Source organism: Anopheles marshallii, chromosome 3, assembly GCF_943734725.1.
Source record: "Anopheles marshallii chromosome 3, idAnoMarsDA_429_01, whole genome shotgun sequence".
In the NCBI taxonomy this organism is placed as follows: domain Eukaryota; kingdom Metazoa; phylum Arthropoda; class Insecta; order Diptera; family Culicidae; genus Anopheles; species Anopheles marshallii.
In genome coordinates, this window is record NC_071327.1 from 44,156,110 (window position 1) to 44,183,848 (window position 27,739).

The 27,739-nt window shown below is 40.9% G+C and overlaps 1 protein-coding gene across 1 annotated transcript in view; it reads right to left on the bottom strand.

The window, feature by feature from the left end:
• Positions 1-15,042: 15,042 nt before the first annotated feature.
• LOC128712660 (uncharacterized) overlaps positions 15,043-27,739 on the bottom strand; it is a 62,276-nt gene continuing 49,579 nt past the window's right edge. The window contains exons 3-7 of the mRNA XM_053807548.1: positions 25,710-26,245; positions 25,485-25,629; positions 20,634-21,265; positions 19,682-19,820; positions 15,043-16,167 (exon numbers count right to left, since the gene is read on the bottom strand). Coding sequence (XP_053663523.1) covers positions 15,043-16,167; positions 19,682-19,820; positions 20,634-21,265; positions 25,485-25,629; positions 25,710-26,245 — 2,577 coding nt within the window. The remainder of the gene's footprint in view (positions 16,168-19,681; positions 19,821-20,633; positions 21,266-25,484; positions 25,630-25,709; positions 26,246-27,739) is intronic.

Genomic DNA, 27,739 nt, shown 5'->3' on the forward strand with positions numbered 1-27,739 from the left:
GCACTGTTGAAAGCAATTTTCTTTCCACCTGCCACCTGACCAACTCTTCTTTTCCAATAATCGATAAAACCAATTCCCCGCCAGTGTAAAGATGTTTGCAACGCGCTTACACGGGCTTGCATAAAGGTAAAGGGTTTTTGCGTGCTTCGGAGAAATTAATACACCATAACATGATACTGTGTTCTTCGCCCACCATTGCACATCAATTGCGTGTGGTACCATGAGGTGGAAGAGGAGGAGGAAGGCGGCGGTTTCAATGTTTTTTTTGTGTGTGCTGTTTTGTACCGGAATAATTTTCCGTTCCTCTAATGCCGAGTAGAACCGGGAATGGTTTCCCACAAGAAGCTTTGGACGGGAAGTCACGAGGCTAAAATGTGTGGCTTTTCCGATTGCTGATGAGGCTGGAAATGGCTTTTATGATTATTAGCGGTTACGATTCGCTATGGTGTGGTTCCGTGTTTTTTCTGCGAAACTATTCAATGCAATGGCACCTGCTAATGCCGTTAGAGGGATGCTAAGCATCCCCACGTAGCAATTAGTGGTGGGGATCAGAATGACATTTGAGATCATTTAAACAATCACACACGCACACGGGGTTTCATTGGAAAGGAACGTTTGATGGTATTTGCTGTTTTGGCAATATGTGTACAAAGTAATTTGTAATCATTTTATTTTTAACATTCGTTGAAAAATATTTACCAACGTTTTGAAGTGTGTTTCATTATCCAAATTGAATATATTGTAATCATAAAAATTTTTGCGAGGAACACTATGTCTTCATGTGTATTAAAGAAAAGTAAAAAGAACGAAAGCAAACCACTGTTGTCATTTAACGTAGTTATTATTATTTTCTATTCAAAATATTTGTAATTTGGATTTTACAATCGATCACCTATATTTAATCGGTCTCTTTTCTAAGCTATCAATCAATAATCAAGAATCAACCAGGACAGCAATCAAGAAAGACAAAGAAGAGGGCTGAAAACAATACCGTGAAAATACAGGTATACAGCAAATATAAAGAGGGAAGATAGTAGAATGTTACGAAAGAAAAGTAAGTTAGAAAGTAGTTTTAACAGAGTATCGTGGATTGAGTAAGTGGTAAATCAGATGTTTCACCGGAAGGTAGCAATGGGTAGCATGTAGTTTTATTACCTAAATACTTATAACAAATAGGCCATTGAAAGCATTAACTATAACGTTTGTCGATTTATAGGGCAGAGCTCAAATACCGTCATGAAAGAAGCGTTCATCAATCAATAAAATGGCCAAGAATCATATTGCTTTTTTTTTATATCTCCATATGACCGGATCAGTTGATCAGCCAGACCTTGTGCGATCGAATAAAGCAACTGATATTCGGATGGCTGTTAAATATTACCGGCAAGATAGAAATTTTCATTTGAGTTTTCAATTTCCACATACTTGTTAACATAAATGGCGTTGTTTTACCATTTAGGCTCGGTGGGTTTTATGCTTGACTCATCACATGAGTTGCGATTTAGGCAAGTTGATCTGGTCAAACCAAATGTCACTAATTAAGCATTAAAGAAGCTTTTTGTTACATGGTGTTTTTTGTTTGCATACAAATATGCGGAACAATTGATGGCAGAAGAAGATCCAATGTGCCACCCTCGTAGTTGAAATAGTTGGAGATTGTCAGAGAGGATTGCGGTACGGAAAATAAATCATTGATCATATCTTTACCAGGTGAAAGATCTTCTAGAAGATAGTAGAGTGAAAGCTCCACTTGTTCTATCCCCCCTATCGATCTTGAGGCCGCATACGTTGTTATAGCCGGTGTACACCTTTGTTACGCAATAAGCTTCTTTCGAATCCAGGTCAAACTTAACAGACTTGTAAGAATAACAAAGCCAAACGTCACATTCCGGTGATAATAGATGGATAACTTTCTGGACCCATTCCTACCACCAATGGTTAGCGTCAAGAACATGGATTACCTAGTCTACTCTTCAAACTAGTACACACTACACATCCACAGTACAAAGGTGCACACTTAGGGGACCATATTCTATTAGATTTGATCGATTATAATTAGATCGTGGTATACGTTGTTGGCATAGAAATCAATCGTTTACGACTCTCTTATGTAGAGGATATATACTATCGGTTATTATTACAGGTGTCAACAATTTCTGACTTACACAGGGGTGGCGTTCAGATAGGTGAACTCACTTTTAAAGTTTTCCAAAATTTACCACCAACTTCTACATTAATGTTGAGACATGTGCTAAGATGGTGACTGTTAACTGTTCTTTCCACAGTGTGAGGAAACTTCTCTACTCGAAACACCCACCTACAAGATACTTCGTGTGTATGGAAAGACAATGGAGGATTTACTACAATGACGAACTCTATGAGCTGCACCAAGAAGTCACTATGAAACGGACAATGACAAAAACGCTTCCACTTACATTAAATGCAAAGAGTTTTTAAATTGGAACATACATAATTGTCACGACTCCTCCGGCGCTGCGTCCAACATCAGTAGACATGTGCTACGCTGAAGATTCTAATACAAAGCCCACTCCACTTAGGCATGAACTCTTTCAACTAAAATGGAAATTTTGGGTCGATTTTTCTTTGTATTTAGTTCTAAAAGTCTCTTAATTTTAAAGGTTATGTAAATAGATCCTATATATCTATATTTGTCTTCGGTTTTTAAACAAATACAAACAAATTCTCCATTGTTTGATATATTCAATCTTCGGGGAATCTTCGCAGTATGCCACAAATCCTTATCGTCTGTTATTCTTTCAAGCCCAATGAAATGAAACGATATTCTCTAATACATGACGTATCGTACACTTGAGGTAAATAATTTCGTTCTAATGTGGCAATTTCGTTGACATTTGACCGTCAACACACACAATAACGTTTGATGCAGCGGATATTCTCGTTCATCGATAAACGATGCTTAACGAGCATAAACGATGATAAATAATGTCACTGCAAACTGCATACGTAAGCGTCGGTCACGTGATATAGTTTTTATTTTTATTACAGTCATGAACACAGTTTATAACGAATCCAATGCAGGAGTGCAATCAATTTAAAATGAAAAGTTTTTTTTCGCTGGTAAACAAGGTACGAACATAATTAAAATAATCACCCAGTAAGAAAAAATCAGCTTTAGTGGCGAAACAGTGGCTTATTGTCTCTAAAATACCTCCTCCGAGCAGAATATAAGCTTATCCACTCTTAAACTTCTCCTCCGATTCTACCTTTAGCAACTGAGAGCTTGTGTTATACTTTGAGTTCTACCAAACGGCATCCAGTTGCTAGCGCGCTTCTGCAGAGCATTCCGTTAGCACCTTTAAACTTGTGTTATACTTTGAGTTCTACCTAACAGCATCCAGTTACTAGCGCGCTCCTGCAGAGCATCCCGTTAGCGCCTTTAAGCTTGTGCTATACTTGGAGTTCTACCTTACGGCATCCAGTTGCTAGCGCGCTACTGCAGAGCATCCAGTTAGCGCCTTTAAGCTTGTGCTATACTTGGAGTTCTACCTAACGGCATCCAGTTGCTAGCGCGCTACTGCAGAGCATTCTCCGTCAGGCGATTGACGATATAGAGTTGGAAAAAGAAATGAGAGAGAAATAGCGAGAGGAGAAAGAGGTAGGGAATGAAACACAATAGTTCCGATTTTGCATTTTGCATTGCCGTGTTAGTGTCTCAATAATTATCATTTGTTTGGTCATACAAAGAATGTTAACACCGAAAATTACGTACGGAACTTTAAAATGTATTCCAAGAGGATTAGAAAATCTGGACTTTTGTACCGAAAGCGAGCTAAAATAGCTTCAATGTTCACATCGTCAAATGATAATCAGGAACCTACACCATCAAGCTAAACCGTAACCGTACACCGTAAGCTAAACTTTTTCCAGTCTGAAACTATAGTTCTCCTTAAGATATGAATTGTATTTCAGACACAACGACTAGAGTAACAGAAACAACCTTTGCAGACGAATTTGTATCCAGTAGTAGTGATGAAGAAAGCGATAATGATTCGATTGACGAACATTCATATGATTCGAGTGATGATGACAACCAAATTTATGGCGAAGAAAACTTTGCAAACATGTCAGTCATGGATTGTTTGCGATACTGGGCACTTGTGACAAATCAATCGCATAATTCCATACGAATGATATTGAAAATTTTTACAGAAAAATCGAAATGCGATTTGCCAAAAAGTGCTAAAACATTACTGAAAATGCCAAAACCGCACCAACCTATCTGTGCAATTAACGGAGGAAAATATTGGTACCATGGAATTGCAAAAAATATGACTATTTTTTTCAGGTAGCTATGCAAAGAGAAATCCATAACAAAATAAGATTTTTTAAATAATATGTTTTTACCATTTTAGGGATACTCCACCAGTCCAAAGATTTTCGCTAAACATATCTATTGATGGATTACCATTACACAAAAGTAGTAAAACTCAGTTTTGGCCTATTATGATTAATATTCACAAAATGCCTACGGTTCCGCCGATGATAGTGTCTATATTTTGCGGCCCATCCAAGCCAGGAGATTTAGAAGCATATCTACGTCCTTTTGTTAATGAAATAACAGATCTTATACATAATGGGATTTTAATAAACTTGAGGAAAATTCCCGTAAATTTAAGAGCCATCATAGCAGACTCTCCGGCTAGATCATTCATTAAAGGTAATATACAATGATTACTATAAACTAATGAGTAAGTGGTTTTGAAAACAGATGTTATCACAAACTTTTCTTTTGTTTTAATTTTAGGAGTGGTTAACTACAATGCTAAGAATGGTTGCATGAAATGCAATTGCGAAGGAGAATATAACTATGAGTCTCGCACGGTAATTTTTAAAGGAGTTTCTGCTTCCAAGAGAACTGATAAAGAATTTCGTAAGGGTGTTTACGGAAAATACCATAAAGTTATAACGCCATTAATCGACATTCCAAATTTCGATACAAGTATGTATGATGTAGTTACATCTGACCCATTACATTTGCTAGATTTAGGATGTACACGAAAATTGCTTTTAGGATGGAGAGATGGATCGTTAGGTTTGAAAACAAAATGGTCTATGCGACAGTGCAAACAAGTTTCAGACAGTCTCAGTACAATTAAGCTTCCTTCTGAAATTCACCGAGGACTTCGTAAAATGGAATATCTACGGCATTGGAAAGGTAGTGAATTGAATTCATTTTTATTCTATGCTAGTATAGTGGTTTTGAAAGACGTCTTGGCTAAACAAGTTTATAAGCACTTTTTATTATATTTTTGTGCTATAGCTATGTTGTCTTCTGAAGTATATACGCAAAATTGGCACGTAGCAGGTAAGATGCTTGATAATTTTGTTGATGAATTTAAAAACATCTACCACGAAAGGTATATTACCAGTAATGTGCATAATTTGCTACATGTTTTGGATGACGTGATGAGATTTGGTGACCTTAGCTCGATTTCCACATATCCTTTCGAGAACCATCTTCAATTTTTAAAAAAAATTATTCGAGGTGGAAAAATCAACTTGAACAAGCCATGAATCGTGTTACAGAACTACAAAATTATCTGATGATGTCGTCGAAACAAGAGCTATTCAAACCATCGATAAAGAAAAAACATATGTCGAGATGAGATAAGATGAGACGTTACTACACTTGAGTAGGACATGCACGTTAAGAGAAGGCAATCGCGATGGTTGGTTTTTATGTACCGATAATACCATAGTGCAGTATTCTACTGCTGAAGAAACACCATCTTTACCGTTAATTTATGGAAGAAAAATGGAATTCAAAACCGACTGGTTTTCTTATCCTTTCAAATCTTCCGTCTTACACATTTATAAGACGCAAACGTCAAATCTATCCGTAAAACATTACAAATTTAAAAGTGAAAATGTTAAATGTAAACTTGTTGCTGTACCAACATCAAAGGCAGGTGAAATAGTATTTGTTCCGTTGTTACACTCATTTTTCAAAAAATAAAAACATATAGGTATAAGCACGCCTGAAACCAAATTCATTGTACTCAATCATTTTTTGACATATAGATAAATAAAACAACAAATACAAATTGTAATATTTCGTGTAACTTTGGGTAACTAACTTTATTTCATGTAACTAGTTAATATTCATGCAACTTTATCAATTCACTAAAATTACATATAGCTGAATTGAGTTTTTGTTTGAAAATATTCATTCCAGCTTTGGAGCTTTGATGAAATGCGATGTACTTTTTCGCAGTCCCTTCGCAAGCAGTCTTTTGGGAGCATTTTTCAATTTCTTCATGAAAAATTCTGCTATTGATGCTCTATTAACACTCACTAAATCAGTCGTTCCTACTATTTCGAACAGTTTTGTTATTCTTGTATGTCGCATCATCGCTATCTTCGGTCCAGTTTTTCCAATTCCTGTCCAACTTATTTCGGCGAACAATTGTTTAGAAAACAAGAGGTCTATTGCTTCGGTCATCCTATTCTCACTTCGCGCTTCCGTGATGTTCGATTTAAGATAGGACAATACTTTATCCTGATATTCTGGGTTGTTTAAATTTTCATCAAATAATTCTAGTTGAACGCGATCTTCGAGTGGAGTGAAATTCAGTTGTTCTTCTGCATTTAGTCGTTGTTGTTCTTTTCGTTTTGGTCCTAAATTATCAAGTAAAATTTGTATACTTGCAAATATTGTGTCGAGTTTTTTTTGCGTTTTGTTCATTTTGAGCCTTTATATTCTGCACCTCCTTTTCTATTCTTTTGCAATTCACGCATTCTAACATGGTTAGCGGTACAACGTTGCTGGTGTTGTTCATATCTGTAACAAACAAATTTAGTATTAGTATAGTTGTAAACAAATGTATAAACATGTGAACGACATACCGTCTTCAATAAACGTGGTTTCGTTTTCAATTAGAATTCTGGGCGACAGCTCTGTTTCGTACGCTTCCTCATTCCTAGACGAAGAACAGCTTGCGGATAAATGCTCACAATTTTCTATAACAGAAAGGCAATTGGTAAATCACTTGTAGAGTTGTTTACATGGTGATGTACATTTACATACCTTCATCAATAAGCAGATTTTGGTACGTTTCCATTTTCTGTTTTGCCGATGGTTTTTTGAATTTGTTCGTTTTGACATTTTCAACCTGGGATGAAGATTCACCGCTCATTCCTTCTGCGATCTCGTCTGCCAAAAACGAAGAACTTATGTGCCGGCGACGGCACAAAGCATTTTGTTCCAAGAAGTAGACGCTAAGCTGTCTCCGTCTTTCAACATATTGTTGATTGATGGACCGTTCTTCACATTAGGCCACAACAGAGTTGTGTTAGATTTTGTGGCATCTAACAACCATCCTTCTGGAACCACCGAAATTTCCTTTTTGCCATTGGCAGAGATAGTTTGAACCACCGCAAAAGGCATTGTTAAAACCGCGTTTGCTCTTCAGGTAATGCGAACACAGACTGACCGTAGGAAAAAAGGCATGCTTATAAGCAAACACAAGTAGCACTAATAACTGCATTGTCTATCTTGTTGCAACACGTTCACCGCCGTGTCAAAAAACACACAAACTAGTAACACATTTGTCCATCGCGCACACGGATATAAATGGTCATAAAATACATTGCTGAGCGGTTGACAGATTGAAAATACAATCATTGCTTTACTTGGGATTTTAACGAGAGGATACCGACACAGACAAACAGCTCAAACGGTTAGGAAGTTAGCCAATTTCAGTAGAGATAATTGCTACCTGAGTTCGATTACCGAAAAGATACAACTAAAATTGCGAATGTTAAAAGATTAGGAACAACAGCGAAGGATTGAGGAGAGAAAAAATAACCAACAAGACAGAAATGCTAAGAATCGAGAAAGACGGCATCGATAAATACTGGTAATAAGATAGAGAAGGAAGGAAGTATAATAAGAGAGAGCAAATATTTTTTTTAAATTTTCTCTCAATTCTATTTTTAGAATTGCTAGTGTGAGAGAGATTATTTTTCTGTTTTCTCTCAATTATATTTATGGATGCTTTCAGTTCTACTTTTCAATTAAGCAGCGCCGAAGAAGCGATCCTTAAGGCTGACGGTTGCCGCTAAGCATCGCCGATTAAAAATGTTGTATGCTGTTGGGCAGCGCTGCTTAATGACTGAAATTATACCGCTAAGGAACATCGATTTAAGCGACGCTTAAAGATAAAATCGTTCACGTTTTCTTACTGGGCATGACCCATATGTCTGTTTGCTCTGTCCGAGAATATTGCATTGTACTTTTGGGGTTTTCTGACACGAACTCATTGACGTTCGTGACTTGCAACTGATATTGAGATCATGTGGCCAGATATTTTTTTTGCTAAAAGGTGATTAAACCTAGACCCATTCAACGGCAACGAGATGGGTATTTAAAAACAATAAAATAAAATAATTTCCTGCGCGCTCTAAAGATAGACCGGCTTATAAAAGTGAACGCGCTGAATCGATGCTATTCGAAGCTGGTCATTCCGTTCGATTTATGTGCCCGTTGTTCGTCGCTTCCTGTCAATTTGTCCTATGCTAGGGCATTCCAGTTTTGCAAACTATTCCTGCTCGTTCACCACATCACGTCTCGCTCAACAGGGCTGGCTGCAAAAGCAGGGCCTGCTTCCTATGATGTTTGCCCTGCTTACGAAGCAACCGTCGTAGTTGAGCAGTAATGTTTCCCCTACTCTCACGACTAATATCTTCATTTCCTTCCAAGCCCCGCCCCCCCCCCCCTCCTTCCCCCCATCCCTCATAATCGTGGTTCCTACTAAGACACACACACACACGCATAGACATACCCATATATACAACAAAATGTCCCGTCAGGCGTCAGGCGGTGGTTTAGGGTTTAAGGATATAAGCCAGGACTCGGGGACACGCACACCAGCACAAGAGAGAGTGCTATTGTTGCTGCGATTTGTAGTGAAAGAAAAAAATGTGACGATGGTCGAGGGGGTTGGGAGGGTGGACGAGGGGAGCAATAATATCGAGTGGTTTATCCTTTCCTTTCACGCAGTCGGGGTCGAATGTCGGTGTAATGGTGTCGGGGTGTTCTTGTGTCCTGGCGTTTTTCTTTTTATTTTTTGCAAAGTTTTCTTCGCCGTCAACGAATGTCTGTGTACGTTCGCAAGGCGCTCGTTCCCCACGCGATGGTTTGCCAGGCGAACACAGGCCCTGCACACCACGGTATGTATTAGTGCTGTCCCGTGGTGCGCTCCTCGCTCGCACGCATCAAAAACTATTTTCTAACGGACGGGACACGACCAGACAAGGTGTGTGTTCCATCCAGTCCTTCCCTATGCTCGCGCACGCATTTGCACTCGCTGCCGAATCGGCTCCAGGGCTGCTTATTATGTTCACGTCACATAATTGAATTTGTTCGAGAGATCGATCAGAAAGCACTTGTTAACACAACACTAGCATCACCACCATCGAACAGCATGGTAGAAGCCTGTACACTTGTTGGCCCATCCTGGTGTCGCGTGCAGGAACAAACGCGACCTAACCGGTGGCTGCGTGAAGGGAGATGTGGACTACAAAAGACGCAATGGCGGTAGGATGCATATGAAATGATGCGACGGTAAGGTCAGACCGGAAGTGATCGGCGCGGCAAAAATGATGCGCGGGATTTAGTTGTGTTTTGTGAAGGTTGCCGGCGAGGATTTCGGTGAAAGCAAACGGAAATTAATAGCTTAAAGCTCAATGACCTACGAAGCTCGTTTGGATTCGTGGCAATAGTGGTTTCCGTACGCTGTAAAATGCAAATGATGAGCATCGATGGTGACGCTGTGTCAGACACAGGCGTCGTTAAAGGCTGTTACATCCGACAGGTCTATAACCTTTTCCCCTGTGTCGCACAACCCAAACAGGGCGTTGATTTATTTATACACCAATAACAAAGGGAAACCGTTTCCCATTATGGAAACACAGCTACGTGCGGCGATGGGATTAATGGTTCCCTTGGTAACGAAGCTTTAACGAATGAGGTAAAAACAAAACTAGAAAATAGTAGATAAATTTGCTTTCGAATCAGGTTTTTCGTTGCAACTCACATTACATTAGATTGCTTGGATTGCTTGCATTGTGATTTCATTTCCTTTCAAGCTCTCAACATTTAATGTACACAGGAACACAGAACGTTTCTTCACTCACGATGACGCACTACATTTAACATCGAACATCCAAGTTACACACACAGCATAAATCACCGCAACCGAAAATCACTTCACAGTAGATCGTCAAATCAATCAATCAGAAACACCCAACGGACATGGCTGCGGTCGACGAGCTGGTGGAGCAGCTGACACAATCCAACTGGTGGTCGTTTACGAGTGGTAAGCCGCGGAACGGTATTCCAAGCTAATAGGCCCAAACCGGAAGCCGATAGCTATGTAGGGGAAACCTGGGAAAGAAGGAAGCTAGGATTCGTCTGTCATGAATGACCGTGAGCTAAGGACTAACGGAGCCGGACTATCTACGCTCCTCCGAAGGTCTGTCGTTGATGCACACCGAACGAAATGGTGAGCAGCTTACCCATTCGGGATAAGTTTTATCATCGACCAGGAGAGAATTGTGATACAACGCTCTTTTTCAAACCGTTAACGATCGTGAGGGATGGAGAGAAAGTTTGTAAGCTTTACGAGATTGGAGAAAGCTTTTGGTTTTTTTTAGACTTTGCACGAACATGTGATAAGATGACAGCTGTTGTATTGTCATTTCTCCTTTTAAAGAGAAGACATGCAAAAGAGGTCGAATTTTACAATGCGTGTGTGTTAGTGACCTTTCGTGTCTATGCGAGAAAAGCATAAGTTTTTTTTATTGCGCATTTTATATTTACAATGATGAGAATCAAACAACTGGAGAGCTGAAAGCTCAAAGTATCGAATGTTTACATTATGAATGACTTTCAACAGGTTTTACCAATTGTTAGTCTGGGGTATGTTCTGAAGCTACTCGGAGTTTTTTTGTGGATGTGAGTTTAAATTTACTCCTAATTGCTAATTATTTTATCTACTATTTTTGTTGTTTTGTGCAATTAGGTACAATATATCTATTAATAAAATAATGTAATTTTGTAACAATAATTTGATAATCGTTAGGTGGTTAAATTGTCAAATAGAATATTGCGCATTTTTTTACTTCACATGATAATAGATGTTTAGATGATTAAAAAAAGATTGTAAGCTTTTCGTTTGGAAAGCTTTCAAGCGCCATCTGTCGCTAGATTGCGTTGTAAAAGAAAATACATCAAGAAAGCTTTATTGTCCCCTTGCCGTTGATTCTTTTCATTTGCTGCATCTGTGCTGCACTAACCACCTCTTTTTTTCATTACATCTTCCTCACTCCATACCCAACCCATTGTGTAGCTCACAACGCGCTAAAATATCTATGGATTGCCAATCTCCAATGCATAGCCTGGTGTTATGAGTGTAAGCACAAAAGGTATGAACAAACTGAAAATTAATTTCGTCTCTTTATCCCTGATGCTCCCTTTCCGCAAGGAGGCATCCGCACCCACTGGGCGTCGGTGCTCGCTTGGTGTGTCGTAAAGTGTTTCCGGGTTGTCGATTCATCCAACCGTTTCAAGGGCTTCAGTGGACGGTCTTTTACAGATGGAATGAAGATCAATTGAAGGAACATCTCAAGCAGATGGAACGGAATGTGGAAGCAGTGGATGACATTTCCCATTCTAGGGCGGATGTTTGAAGAATATTTCTACGTTTTCACTTTACGACAGAGTGAGCTTTGGTGTGGCTTTAGAATATACTTATACTTCAATGTACATATAGATTATATGAAACGAGGTTCATGAAAAAATCCTCTTTAGCTATTGCCTAACGTACGTGAATACTCTTCTAAGCCACAATTGCGATCATCAGAAAAAGAGTGATGATATAAAACTGTACTACAGCGATACCTTGCCATTTATGACGAATAAGTGCTTTTGAGACGAATTTTTTTTTAAATGCTTAAGAATGCTTTTAGCACCGTGTAGCTCTTTATGGCTCAATTTTGGTCCATTATTCTTCTAATTGGCGTAACGACGTTGGCGTTGGTCAATTATGCTGCGTTAATGTGCTGACAAACTACGGATGAATTCGACTAAAAAAAGTGAGCAGTTAATATTTTAAAATCCTTTTTTTTACATTCTACGCTGTCTTATTTGTTTTTTTATTCTTTGTAAAAGAACAACCAGGCCATTTATTTGTCTTCATTGGATAAAATGATGAAAGACAAACATAGAATAAGAATTTGCTTGTGCACGAATCTGCACTTGTAATCTATTTTTTTTTACTATCGGTAGAACGGCCGGGCCGTACATCTTGTAAACTATACTTAAGTAGTTCAACAATTAATTAATTGCTAGGAGAAGAGCGGAAGAGTGGCTGCATCCTTTTAGCGTATCGCTCTTCTCCTTGTGGTATCAGCGGGTTTCGATTTGGACTGGTTCCGACATTCGGACGGGCTATCTGCAGCGTCCTTTGGTCGGAGATAAGCTTAAGTTGCCTCTCGTTCTTTCTCCTCGTGACTTCGGTGAAAAACATTCGGCATCCTGACGAGCTTGCAATTTGGCAACTCAACCACTTTGGGGGGCCTTGCCTTCGTGGTCGTCAGTGTGAGTTGGTGTCCCACTTGTAAATACTGAGATTAACACAGATTTATTGCAGATTTGTTTATTTATATATTTATTTATTTCTTTAATTAACACAAATATACCTCAAGTGTTAAACAATAGGTGTAATTAAAAACGAAAAACTTAAACATAATGGCTGAGGAAGCGGATGAGGAGGATTCAAGCTAGTCACTAAGACGGTTGACGGGTGTGGGAGACGGGTAAATTGAAGTCGAACAGGTTGCAGGGTTCGTTAAAAGCCGACAGCATATTAAAAAAGAATATTTTTGATCATACCGCGTGTGACGTCTAGATTCTAACCCAGTGTCATACAATATATGTTTTTTTTTATACGATATGTCATCCATTATTTGTTAAAAACTAGAGAAAAAAACACACCCACACACGAATGATTATTTCACATCGATCTTCAAATATGAATATGTACGCAAATACGCTTTATTTGGTTATCGTTTGTTAGAATGCGGCGATAATAGTGCATCGGTTAGTGATTGATTGCAAAAATACAGGAAATCTGTTTGCCGTGTGGGAATCTACCAGGCCCAGGGAGGACCAATGTACTTACACTAGCGCAATCTCAGTGATACTCTGGCTATTATTGGTGAAACCATCGAAAGGAGACGGGAAGGGCTATAGGATAGCTTCTCTCCAAAATATATGTACAGTGTCGTTGCGTTTTCTGCGCGCTTTTCTTTTCCTTTTCCTTCGACTTTGCAACGGTCCTAACCTCGTTGCACAATTGTTGATGGCTAGCATTGGTTGATTGCAGAGTTAGTTGGTTGATGTGTTCATCGAGCTGTTTGTGCGGGATTGCACTGTGGGTTGGGGGTAGTCTACGAGTTCTAGCAAGCCTGTCCGGAGTGTTTGCATTAATCGGTATATGTTGGCCACAGGAACTGTCATTTTTTCTTCTATTGCTATATGAGACCACTCAGGTGCACCAACAGTGTACATTGCACAATGGTGTCTTCGCTCAACTTTTTCTCAACTTTTGTTCCCCTGATCAAGTCTTGTTACGATTACCTCCCTCCTAGTAAGTTTCACCTGCTTAAGATTGTATGTCTAAGAGTTCTCTTTCTCTTAAAACCATTTTCATTCTCATTTTGCTTCTTTCTGTTTACGTTGATTGTGTGTTTTTGCGTATGTGTGTGTTGTGGTTGAGTCGAAGTAAGTAAAGATCCGGCCTGGTCAGCGCTCGTTTCGCTGACCTGCTGCTGACTCCTTCCCTTCGGTTCTCTTCCCTCAATTGTACTGATACAGTGCTTTGGCTTCCAGCTAGCAGTTTCGCTGTCTGTGGGCAACAATGCCATTGAAACCGAAACTCGTAAAACACGCTGAAACCGATAAATTCGTTGCGCAACAGCTATTCCGTTTGTGCACGAGTACGAATAACTCACAGCGTAGAGAGAAAAGTCTCTTAGCCAACGCTTATCATTGCTGTCCTTCTCGTGCACATACGAAATAGGTATTGATGATGTTGATGGTTAGGAAGTGACGACTCAAAGGCATGATTGGTGATGATGGTGGTCTACGAGACTACATATACGCTCAGTTTTTTTGCTATTTAGCAGCTTAAAATTAAGCAATTTCTTTTGCGAAGCAAAATTTCTGTTCGAACCATAACCAAAGCTAAGTAATTGGTGTAGTACAGAATGCAAATTGGTAAAAATACTATTAATTATGACAATGTGAATTGGTTTTGAACTCAGAGGTGGGTTATCAATGCAGATTCAGCATTGATTGTTCCAGCTGGCTTCTTATCTTGGAATCTATATTCTTTAGTATGTAAAAGGATGTAGGGAATTATAATGCTTCTTTTCATAAATTTATTTTTCAACCATTCAAGTGAGAAAACACCAAGTTAAGAAAAACGGGTATATTGGTTCACGAACACTGAAACACACTTAGGCATAGAACGAGATCTCGCTGAAACACATCGGACGACATCGAGGACAATCAAAAGGCATTGAAGAAAGGACATTTAAACATGAGTATTAGATCCGCATTAGATATACTTAACACTACCAAGCTGCGACCATTAGCACCCTGCTTACGGGAACCGATGGTCGTATCATTTTCTTATCTAAATTGCTTCGACGGATGTGCCACAGCTTTCCGTGCGCGTCTGTACAACACTGACCAGCGTCAGTGGGCATTGAAAAGACGAAATTGACACAAACAGCCCTTGAAAGTCGATGAGCTTTTGTGGATCGAAGGTCGACATCCCTTTGGTCACGGGCGGGAAGCACCAATCGATCCGAGTAGGAAGGAACTATCTCCGAATGGAGACGCCTAGCTGCTTATAATATAACAATGGCTGCGTACCGCACCATGCAATTTAATCGGTCCTATCAATCCTATCCTAGTTGGGGAGGGAAACTTTATACAATTGGCCAGGAAACGGGTCCAAGCTCGGTGAACAACAATACATATTTATCACTATCAGCAGCAAAGAGCGGGGACGTGTCAACGCATGTTCCGTACACCGGTGGAGACGCCGGGTCATCCACGGTGTCGGTTAGGCTGCGTTCCGCACCGTGTCCCGGATTGTCGGGCAAAATAGCAAAATCAACGTAACCCTGTATCGAATCCAAAGGCATTGTATCAACACTACCGTGACAATCGATAAGTTCGCGCAGCAAGGCATCGTTTTTTGCACGATCGCCATCAGCCTTACCGGTCGAACTTTGACAATCGACCGTCGGTGTGGCTGGCTGGGACGATAAAAGCTTCTGTCGGTCATTTGTAAGCGTGTCCTTTACCTCCAATATACGATTCCCTGTCAGACCCTCGTTTATTATTGATGAGCCTCGGCTGGCCTTGGTTGAGCTGTGAAGTTTTACGGCTAGAATATCGGAAAAATTCCACCAACCACCGTGCGCGAAAATCTTCCCCAGCACACGTTTGACGATTCCTGCCGCTGAGATTCGTTTCTTTCGTTGACCTATCAATCGAATCGTTCCTTTCAGTCGCGCCCAGCTCGAACTCGGGAACGACTTTTTGACCAGCACAACACGTCGCTGTTCCTCATCGACCACTTCCGGAGGCACTTCGTGCTGTGGTGTTGCCGGAGGCGTATTGAGAAAACATTCCGCAAAAGGTGGCCATGCCGGTACCACCGTTGTCGCGCTGTCGGTAACGAACTCATCGGTCGATGTAGTGGACGAGTGTCGATCCATGCCCGATGTGGAGCATGTATCGTTGCCCGTGGAAACTATCGTTGGACAAAACACATCATTGGACCGAGGCGTAGAAGAATCCGGGTGAAGTAAGTGGTGAGCCGGAATGTTATGGGCGCTTTCTTTGACCAGCATTGAGATGGCATCGCTGGTGGACGTTTCGTCTGCATCGTCGCTGTCTGGAATAATAATCGGTTTCATTTCCGATCGCCACTCGGTGTGTTCGTGCGGATGTAAGGTAGGCTGGCCGGATACAGCGCCGCTCAAGTGCCAACGATGTGACCGCTCCGCACTAGCGAACATTGATTTGTATGCGGTTGAATGTGCCTGAAAGGATATAAAAAGTGATGAAAAAGAGGAAAATACGAGAGAAACGAAAGAATGCGTGTGGAAAGGAATTTGTTTCAATCACGGTGGGAAAGTCCACCACGAATAGAAAATGGTTGTTTGTTTGCTTTTTCTAAAGAAATTTATTGCCATTTTGTGTACGATGAAAACTCTTGCTATACAAATACCATCGCACAAAAACTTTCGGTTTTGCAATTTATTTGAAGGAAAAATACTGTTAAGACTGTTATACTGTTATTAGAAGATTAAAATTAAAGAAATTAAAGAAATTAAAAATTAAATAAATTTACTTAGGCAATAAAAATCATAATTGGTAGTTAATAAAAATGGCTTTTAGTTGTTTAGTAACTAAAACTAACGTTGGTTATTGTTTTTATTTACAGCTGTGGCCAAGTTCTAACTTTTTAAATTAATTAAATTAAATCATCATACCAACAGCATACCCGTTTATGACGGTCACACAAACACAGGTGGTTTGTTAAAAAATGGTTTCAGATTATAATGGCTTAGCGTAAAATAAAATTATTTACGTGCGGCCCAAAATTTACATCGACCAAAACCATGAGATTTTGTTTTGCTGATTGCAATCAGTTTGTTCCCGTTGCAAATCTGGCCAAGGCGAATTTATTTCCTATCCGAAACTAATCTTCAACACTTCTTAACTTCCTTGCAGGTTGCTGCAGATTGGGGCAGAGGAATACGAGGCATGAAGGTGTTGCTTTATTTGTGCCATAATTTACTATTTGCCCAATGAGAGAAGAAAAATCTTTCCAATTTAGTTGCGAGTGTAGGCGTGTTAGATTTTCCGTTTTTACTCTTGAAACTTCCCCATTCCGGCAAAAGCAAACTGGCTGGAAACACTTTGGCGAACATTTGTGGCTGTGTGGCCGTGTTGTTAGCCATAAATTTCCCGTAAAACTTTTCCATCTCTCGCGAACGAACCACGCATCCTGCTGGGCCCTGAAGCTGCACATCTTTGCATAACAAATTGTAGTGACACTTTTCACCTTTTTCGTTCATAACGGGGCAAACGGAAACAAATAAAAACCTTAAGTACAAGAATTACATTAAAAGCAGTGCAACTGTGGCAAAAAGTTTAAAGTTCCTTCGTTTTTGTCCACCTTGCGCGACAGTGAAGCATTTATGGGGCACATGAATATTTATGCGCGTAGCAAGGCAACTGATGCAACCGTACGTGGCATGGCAAGTGGTAGAACCGTGGTCTATAGGGGCCATACGAAATGGGCAGTGAATGTACAACCGTGCAGTAAAATCACCCCGCACGGTACAACCGTTGCACGCAAGGTCAAAGCATTTCAGTGCGGTCGATCCTGCTACATCAAGTGACGGTTAAGAGCATCCATTGTTTCGGTTGGCTTTTTCCTGTCCTGTCTACCATCTTGCAATCCAGCTGAAAAGTAACTATAGTGACCGATAAGTGTACTCCGTTTTTAACTATCCGTTCGAGGACACTTATCGAGAAGGTGGCACGAGTAAAGTGATGGTGTAGAACAATGTTAGAACCAGTTGAATCCCCAATGGATCGAACGAGTGAAGTGTCGTGTCAACAGTCGATCTGCATCGAGTGCACAAATGTTTTGCTATTGACGGGTGCTTCCGGTCTGACGATGACGCTCGAGTGTGACGAAGGTTGATGAGTGTGACGAGTGCAATGTGCAGTGCAATGTTCACTCTAATTATCATCGTCCTTGATGCAAGGAAGTGCGCAGGCACTCAAAATTAGTTCCTTTTGCAGGAACCATAGCCGCCCAATACGGAGTTTTGGCAATTGTTGAATTGATGAGCATACGCGCGATGAGCGTAGCATCGAGCTTGGAACAGTTATAAGTAGTGTAGAGTTCATTAAATGAAACAATTAGTATTAATATTGATGTATAAAACATTTATACAACAAGCCACGCCTTCGTAGTCTATGTGAATATCTTAAAAAAACCTGTTTGTTTGGTATCCTTCAAATAACATGACTAGTTCTCCTTAGCATAATGAGTATCGTTACTCGAAAGTGAGCCCGTCGTACAACTTCCATATGTACTGGGTCTGTATTATTTCAGAGCATTTCCCATTCGAACCTTCCATGAATGATACAATATTTCAGCATCATTTTTAAAAAATCTCATAATTTTGTTGTAGAACTGCTGCTGACTCTACCGTTATTTTGGATTTGGTCTCGTTCCGACCAGAGGGATGTCAAGTTACAGTAGCTCTTAATAGATAATCTCTTGATGATCCTAAAGTGCATATGGACACAAATCATTTCGAAAACGCAGCTGCTATTAACCTAAACGGATTTATGTACATGAATTGGAGCAAATTTTCAGACGCTATTTGAGCTCTTTGCTTATTTCCTATTTTGAGAAACTTTTTGGTCGTTAGGTATCGTTATGACTTATGATGATTATTATTTTTGTTTATATGATAGATTGTTTTTATTATAATCGTAATAGAAAATGAACCATGAAATAGATATCCATTCCGGAATAATACGGAACCAGCAAAACAGTTGTTGATCGGAGTATGAAAAAATGGCTGTCATATTTTTCGTTTATCATGGTAATAAATACATTATAAATAACTATTGTATCGATTGCTACTGCTGGTTAGATTTCAAACGAAGATAAGAAATCTTATACAGAAATATTCTTAAGTTAAAAAATATGTACAAACCCAAACATACCGCATACTGTTCAGGATCTCATTAGGGGTATATGGAAATTTACTGATCCATAGCCTTCTCGCTCTACCTAATGAACAATCGATATTCAAATTACTGCTGCTTTAGAAAATTCGTTCAAATTGTTCTAATGCGTGGTTTAAACTATTCGGTCGAAAGAAACCGTAACCGTAAACCAGATACCAATCTGTTACATGTTCACACTCGGGGCAAATAACTCGATTCCAGGAGCAAAATGGGATTTAAGCTGCCAACATGGATGCATCATATACCATGCGCCCCCACTCTACTTGGGCTGTAAAATGTCTACTGCATGTTGCTACATGCAACGGCCTACTGCATTCCAGTGCATCATTCACCGAGTAGAGTGGATAGCAACAAGGGCAGTCGCAGGGTACTGTTACATTCAAGTACCGTGAAACTATCCTTACCTGTCGAGGCATAGTAGCGAAATACTTTTGTACACCCGGTTTTGTCCCGAGGGGACGTCACTTGATCCGGTCGAGTTTGAAAGGTTCGATTCCATCTGTTGAGTATGCGCGCATACCAGCCTGAAAGCTAATGTGAACACAATTTCACCAGTAAACTAACGCAGTCGTTGAATGCAACAAGCTCAACGCACCCAACTTTAGGAGGTGAGGCAAGCTTCTAATTACATTCTTCGACGTACGCCAGTCAATGTAAATGGAGTTTACTGGGGGTGTAGGGGACTACAAACTTATCCCATACAGTACTCGTCGGAAGTATTTGGGAAGATTTTTGGAATCTAAGCAGGGGTGTGAGCCACCAGGGTACACTTACCGAATGGGGGTGTGCTTCCTGCCAGTCCTGTAGATCTTGCGCGGGTGGAGTTGCATCTGAGCCGCAGCGGTACGCCAGTATAAATTTCAAGCATAACTCCTGTAGATCGGGTCGTTTGGGAAGTGTTCGAAGAAGAGTACTGTCGGATAAAGGGATAACATTGGTACATGTGAGCATAAGTAGAGTTGTGTGAATACTATTAAGGATCGAATAATGCATCGATTGAAAATGTTGTGGAATGTTTAAATTCCAACTGAGACAAGTGCTTTTAAGACTTTTTTTAATCCATGAAAAATGATCTGGCTGTATTGCTAAGTACTTTTAAGTTCACAAAAACACATGTTCAATCCATTAGCAAACAAGCGGTCTTAAACATGATTTAAACTAAATCTTACTAAACCGGAACCGATTAAGTTTTGTACACTTTATTGAATTGAATTTTCCATTGTTAACGCAAAAGTTCAAACATATCAAACGATTCTCGAAATTGAAACCTATCGGTTTTTGGTTTTATTATATTTCCAAGTTTTTTCCTTATGATAAACTTGTACCCACACGCAAAAAGTGCAACCAAGCGAATTGGTAAGCGTTTCTGGCGAAAAAAAAATGGCTCAAAAAATTCAATCCAATTTCTTTCAGTCTTTCGCTGCTCACCGCTTTCCACCAATTCCCGGGTCCAAAATTCATTTCCCGCCCAACTTTCAACGGCAAGCACGAAAAGGGGACTTTCTTTCGATTGTGCAATGTACGACTCCCGTTTGGATTATCGAAATGCACAGTGTTCTCGTTCGCTTTCAGCGAAAACCCGACACATGACAATCTTTCTTCATTAGCCAGTCCTAGTCGTCTGTCTCAAATCCGTTCCGGAGTTTCATGGGATTCCCGCCGTTTCCGTTTGGTGATAAGAAGGCGAAGCGGTGGTGTGGAAATGAGCTGCGGGATGATTACTTACCGGGTCGTCGCATTGTTTCGTTTCCCATCCGTTGGCGCCACACCTGTCGTACTGTCGATGCGGCATTGCATCGCGACGATCGGAAAGATGCGTCTGAGCAGTGCATCCCTCGGGCAAATGGCACGAGGAAAATCGTACGGCAATTGCGTAAGTGCAACTGCATCGATGCTGGCCCATTCGTCGGGGTCGTTCATTCCCGCCACCGTCCAGAACAGTGACTTCCACTTGGCGTAGCAAAGCATCAACCGACCGTACGTTTCCACATCGTTTGATCGATAAATGGTCAGCCCGGTAGGGGTGATTGGTGTTGCACTGCACGGTGTTGCTGCTGTCGTACCAAGAAAGGCTTCGAAGACCGGACCGAGCAGGTTGATGGAGGATGGGTAAGGTTTCACGCGCAGCAGCGTCAGCTCGATGAATTCGGCCCGGTTGCGAAATATCAATCGTAAGCTCTCGATGATGGAATGCACTTCCTGCTGGAGGCATTGGTTCGGGATGGGGAGACGGGAATCCGGGAGGGATATCATGTCCGGTGGTGTCGGAAATGCTCGAGCCCAAAGCTGACTCTTCCGTTCGATCAGCTCCGCCAGAAGCGGTACGTTGATGTAATTGCTTCTGATTTCCATCGAGTGCTGCTTTTTATTAATTTTCCGAATGATATGTGCGTGGGTGTGGGCGTGCGGTTGGACAGGGGATTTGGAGGGCGCCCAGGAGGGCGAGTATGATGAAATGCAAGCCGGTGGTGCGAACAGGCCGGAATCGCACAGCCAGATTTTACACATCCGGCATTGTAAGGCGTCAGGTTAGTTCGAGCATTTTCGAGTACCGGAAGAACAGCATCATCATGGAAAGGTACGAATGATAGTTGATTGGTGCCACATGCCGAGGAATAATCATGCCAGTATGGGAAAGATAACGTTGGGAAAAGGGGAAAAAAAGAATCAGAAAAAAGACGTCCAAACGAAGCAATTAATTGAAACATCAAAAACATGAGTTAAACGAAGATGGTTATTGGCATTTCTGTTTTCTTTTACTCCTATTTTGTGCTGGTCGTTGTTTATTTGCTTTTTCGACCGCACTGCCAGATAGGTATGGAATCAACCAATTGAAAAAATAATATGAAAGAATTTGTAACCAGAAAGAAACGATCAGCAACAGTGATGGAATAGTTTGAAAACGCTTTGTGGTTGACCGAAGGATCGTATGTTTCATTCATCGTTTTTAAAATGATTTTCAAACGTGTTTGAACATCTACAGGAAGGTAGATTGTTTTTACTCTGCCAAAACACCCGAAGCCGCGATGATTTTAATGATCCGTGACATTATTCCTGGAAATGTGTGTGATCCTTCGGGTACCGGTAACCGATTATAATGTTCTGCGTGCATGGCACGTTTCGGAATGTGTGTCCATCCTGCTTGCAAGGTATGTTTGCTTGGGTCAGCAAAGTTGTCCTGCAACGATTTGAGTCAATGTAAACTTCGCTAATTGATTTTCCATCCATCGCACGGTCCAGTTCCGACCGGTTTAACCTGGGTTGTGCAAAAGGTTGTTTTGTAGTAGTTAGGATGAAGTCAGAAAGAATCAGTCGTGGAAGGGACACAGTACTGTGTACAATAAAGTTTTTGCAGATGTTTTACGGGTTACATTGAATATTTACTTACGGCAATTAATGTATGAAACACAATTTTCAAACATTTGTGTTCCGTTTATTTTGCCAAAAAAGGCTTATGATGTAATTTATTTAACGGTGACTTAATAACATTTCCTTTACATTACGTGTAAAGAAACTTTTTCAATGCTTCAAACCACTCGATTGATACGCTTTAAATTTGTAAATCAATCACGTATGAAAATTGTGCAAATTATCGATAGAAATAATTGCGCACAAACCACACGTGCCACGAGTCATCAGAATTTCAACAAACTAATTACTTACGTATAGCGGCGTAATCGCAACCAGTGTCGCAATTCAGTTGATTGTAGAAGATGGGATGGGTGTGGTCGTGTCCACACCTGGTTTGATTGATGAAGTATACTCGACACTCAACTAGTTGATTGAAGCGGATTTGCATGTTTCGGTTCGGTTCGGGAAGGGGAAAGAAAGGTGCCAACTGTGCTTGGGGACAATAAATCGTATAATCCGGTAGACGCTCGTTTACCAGACGCCAAACGCCTTGTATCGTTTGGGACCAACGCGTACAGAGAATCCATTTTGCGTGGTATATATTTTGACGATCCCTTAGGTGACAGTTGGAAACGAATCTAGAAACACTCACCTATAGCCGGGACTGTGATTGTATTCTAAACACATTCAGATCGATGGAATGGCATCGCTCTGGTAAGCGCTAAACGATACTCTGTCGGACACGTGTCGTCCGGAAATTAGTTCCGTTTGCACAAATACATCCGTTGCCACCCATCCCACCATCAGCAACAGCCCATCGGACCATCAGCAGCAGTGCGAGATGCATGATCCAATGTTATGGTGGTTACATTCATTAGGCAGAAGATTAGCCTAATGGCATCAATCAGCAATCAAGCGAGAAACAGGTTCGTTTTCGCATGGTACACAACCAAATGTTAACACTGCAAAATCATCAACCTCAGTTATTTCATCGATAAAACTAGTGCCTGATAATTGCTAACCCTGGTCGGTGCACGAGTCGGTGGTTTCATTTGGGTCGATTTCGTCCCCTGCCTTGGGTCATGCTTTACATACTGGGAAGCGGTACTTGACAAAAATAATTAATAAAATACTTAATTGCAATATATTACAAACATCAGCCAACCGTGCAGCTGTTTGAAATTAATTTGGCCTCTCGCAAGCCGCAGATCGGACTATTCAAAAGAAGAGTGTTTATGTCAATGGCTATCATCCAAACGGGTCTGACTGCCGTTCATACTCGAATGGAAAATCGTTGTTTAATGAAATAGTAAACCAACGAAACCACTTCGGAATAGTCGATTTATCGTTCATGCGGGTTGATAACGTTGGCGTGCATTTTTAATGATGAACTTTCGGCTAATGGACGGCAGGTTCCTTTGGGTTGGTCGCTATTTTTGTGACTGTAAAAAGCTCTGAATTTGAGTTAGTTATAGCGGGCGAGGAAACCAACACGGCAACCGTATTCAGCAGAAGGTAGCCATTTATTTCCCACACTGGGTATTTCCATTAGTAAACTCGGTAGATGAAAATTTACTCAATAAATATCCATTCGATTTCTGGCGGCTATGGATAATCCCGTTTGATGCATGACTGATGGAGAAATAATTTCCGTTTAAAGGAAAACGAAAAACAAATCAGTTTTTGACAAAAAGGCTTAGTTGCAGGAGGGTAAAATGATGCAAATGAATGCAGAACGAAAGTAACGTATTAGCCAATTGTCACGCGGCATTAAATTGGCTAAGCCCTGCAGCGGTGTTGGAATTGAATCAAAAGTTAATTAAAACGAAACTACATTGTTACGGACAAACAAATCAAAATTTTCTGTGCAATATGGCGCAGTATGGATCCACACTCCATTCGTCATTTGTTTGAACAGTAAGATCAAAGAGCAGTCAGGTGATGTAACAAAATTTAATTGCAATTTTTAATTCATTAGAGTTATTCTTTTGTATATATTGTTGGGCAATAAAGAATTTATAATATTTTGGAAATAAATAAATACTACGCGAGAGGTGCAATAAACCATTCGGATTGTATTATTATTCAAAGACCTAAATGCTTAACGACACACCAATGATGGAACTCTATTTTACACTCATATTCATATATCTTTCTGCGACTTACTTGCTAGTTTAGTGTCTATTTGGCAGTGATAGAGCTAGTCGAAGGTTGATAGAATAGAGTTGTAAGCACCAGCATCACTTTCAGCCGGTCTACCGTTTTACCGTACATTGAACACGTTGTTTGGGACGAAATTTAGTTTCGTTAACATTTTACTTCCTTTTTTGGCAACAACCGGGCCGAGAGCATGGGTACCAGTACCACAGGAAGGAGATTATTTATGGTTTCGCGGTTCGTTCGTTTACCGTTTACTTCATGTATGCGCTACGCTATCCGGTGTGTGTTTTGCATTTGGTAACAGATAAAATGCATTGCGATATGTATAAGTTTAAAAAATAAAACATCTTTCACGTGAAAACTGCAAACACGTCAAGCGATAAATACAGCACCGAACACGTTTTGTGTGCGCATAAATTACAAGCAACAATCGCCTATATTTTAGCTTATACTGATAGTGGCTGATATGGGTGTACTGATACTCGTATGAGCTGTAATACAATTTCAACAAGGAGAGGTTTAATATTAAGCTCCCACAGTGCACCAATATCGACCAGATAGATAGTTGACGTATCCAACCTTTTTGAAGTTGCCATGTTTTATGTTGATGGAAAACTATCCAATTTCACACTGCATGATACATCGAACAGATCATCTGCTAACTGCTCATAATGGAAGGGATGCACTCTGGAGCATCCAGTGCCTCCAACGGGCTGTCAGCAAAGGGAGCGAATAAACCGATCAAATGTGACAGATCGTGTTCACAGAGCTGCTACGGCTTATCACCTCGTACTCAGCACGTACGGTCAGTGATTGTTCCCAGCTGTATCCATTCCCGACCGGGAATCTAAAGTGACAGGTACGCTACGATTGGCGCGTTTGTGCGTTACAAAAGCGAACGCCTGGGGCATGGGTTCTCGCTCATCGCCCTGAGAAGTTGTCATTCCGCGGACCAAACTGATGGAGGATTAACTTATCGATTGATGATGTCATCGGGTTTGGCCAGTGTCCATTGCTGGAATGGGAACACAATCAACAGCATCACACATACGCGCAACACACTCACCAGACGCCGTTGACGGATGGAGCTGTTGTCGCGTTGCTTCGGGAACGATTCGTCCACTGACGGGATACCAGCAGTTCGGCGATAATGTCGGAGGAACTGTGCGATGCAGTGCTCCAAACTGAACAGATCGTTAACCAGCAGGTAGCTGCAACGAACGGAACAAGGTGTACGGTGAAGTTGATTGATCTGACAGAGGCTGTGCTATGTAACGCATCCGGAACATACCGCGTTTCGACGACACGCTGACCAGATGGTACGGGTGGGAGTAATCTCAGGAAGGACAGATCGGAAGCGTGCTGAACAGTTGGACAGCGCCCGGGGAGCAGCTGGATGGCGTGTGCATCGATGGCAGCCTTTTCTGCCCGACCGCTTACCAGTGACTTCCAGCGTTTGAAGCAAAGCAGCATCCGGACGTAACCAGGTATGGTGTCGTAGTCGTTATGGTTCGTAGCGTTGGAAAGAATGTTCTCAAACACAGGATACAGCAGCAGTGTGTGTGTTGTCCGGTCCGGTAAGATCCGAAGCAGGGTCAACGTCATCAGCTCCATGCTACCGTCGAAGATTACGAACATACTGCCAACGATTCGGTTACATTCCCTCAACAGTGCTCCAGGTCGGATGGGTGGATGGAACCGTGCCACCGATTCACACCGGAACCGGATGTAGTCCGCCAGTATATCGATCACTGTCAGCTGGTAGCGATGGGTTTGTCGCGCTTTTTCACGATTGCAGCAAACGACAGAAAGATGGCCGCCAGGTCGCTGATGGTCGGATATGCCGCCGGCCCCAGCCCCAAACCAAAAGGTGACCGATGATCCAAACATTCGAGCAAATTCGTCACACAGATGCATTCACACGACATTATTGTGCAGTGAAATCGGAAGCGTCCATTTTACACCGAGAACGAGAAAAGACGATGGAGAGAGAAAAAAGGAAATAACTAAACCGTAAATGCATGTAATAATTATGATTAATGATAGTACACTTGCAGCAGGCAGGCGTTTGTGTGCCACTGGCTAGAACCGTTTCCCCTGCTTGCCTGTCCTCCAAGACGTCGGGAAGAATTTGTAAAATGATAGATAACGACTAAGCTGAGATTTCTGAATCATTTACAGTTGCATCTATACCGGAAGCTGGTAGGAAAATCCCTGTCGGGATAATTTTGTATCCATTTCTCATGCTAGCTGATATGTGTCGCTATTATTGCATTCGTCTGAAGTGGAGCGTATCCGAGTGAAAGCCGGTTGCTATCTTTGTGATAATTTATGTATCATTCCTTTTGCTACCGGAATGTGAGTGGGTTATTAATGTGCAATGCCTCAAGCATGCATTTGCGGGTAGTGTACAAGTGGAAAAAATAATTTCATTTGCATAAGAATGTACAGGACATCCAAACTATCTTGTATCTTCGCTGCATAATAGAGGCATTCACTGCATAATACAGGATGGGCTTAATGATAATAACACATGTGTTTGTAATTTAAACAACAAATTAATGCCACACTGTGGAATGCCACAAAGTTAACTCGCCACATCACGACATTCTCGCTATTGACAAACGCTTCTTATCTGTGTCAAAGTGGGCAATATTCATGCCGGTTGCCGGAAACACTAACGGGCAACCCAAATCGAAAAAACCAACATGCTTCCACGCTCTGCGTAAATGACAATCAAAAATGATAAAGCGAGGAAGCATGTTTGGGTTGTACGTTAGAGTTTCGCAATCGACACAATTATCATTATCAAAAAGGAACTTTTTGTTATGTTACCGGATAGCATTAATTAGCAGAAATCAACACAATTCTAGTGAGGCGAAGCAATGCGATGCCTCTTAATTGGCATTTCGTGCCATGAATGTAAACTTCGAGAATGCGTGAATGATAATTATGTAAATGTGGACAGTAGCAAGAGTCAGAGTGAGGGAGTAAAAGAATACACACACACAGCTGCTGAGACGGATTGTATTTTCGTTGATGAATGCATTCCTTGTACCACGGTAAATGGAGTCAGAATTACGGTGGATTGAATAAGTCAAATGCCAAGATTAATTATTGCATATCAATGCAAACATGATTACAATGCAGTGATTTTGGTTCTCGAAAGAATTGTAATCATTTGTGTCCGTTTTGTGTAGACTTGGTGTGTAAATTAATTAAATAATATTCAACATACTTTCAGGAAATCTTTCATAATGCCGCTCTACCATCCCCATTCACTGTGCCGCTATACCTAATACTCCCATGATAAGGTGTATC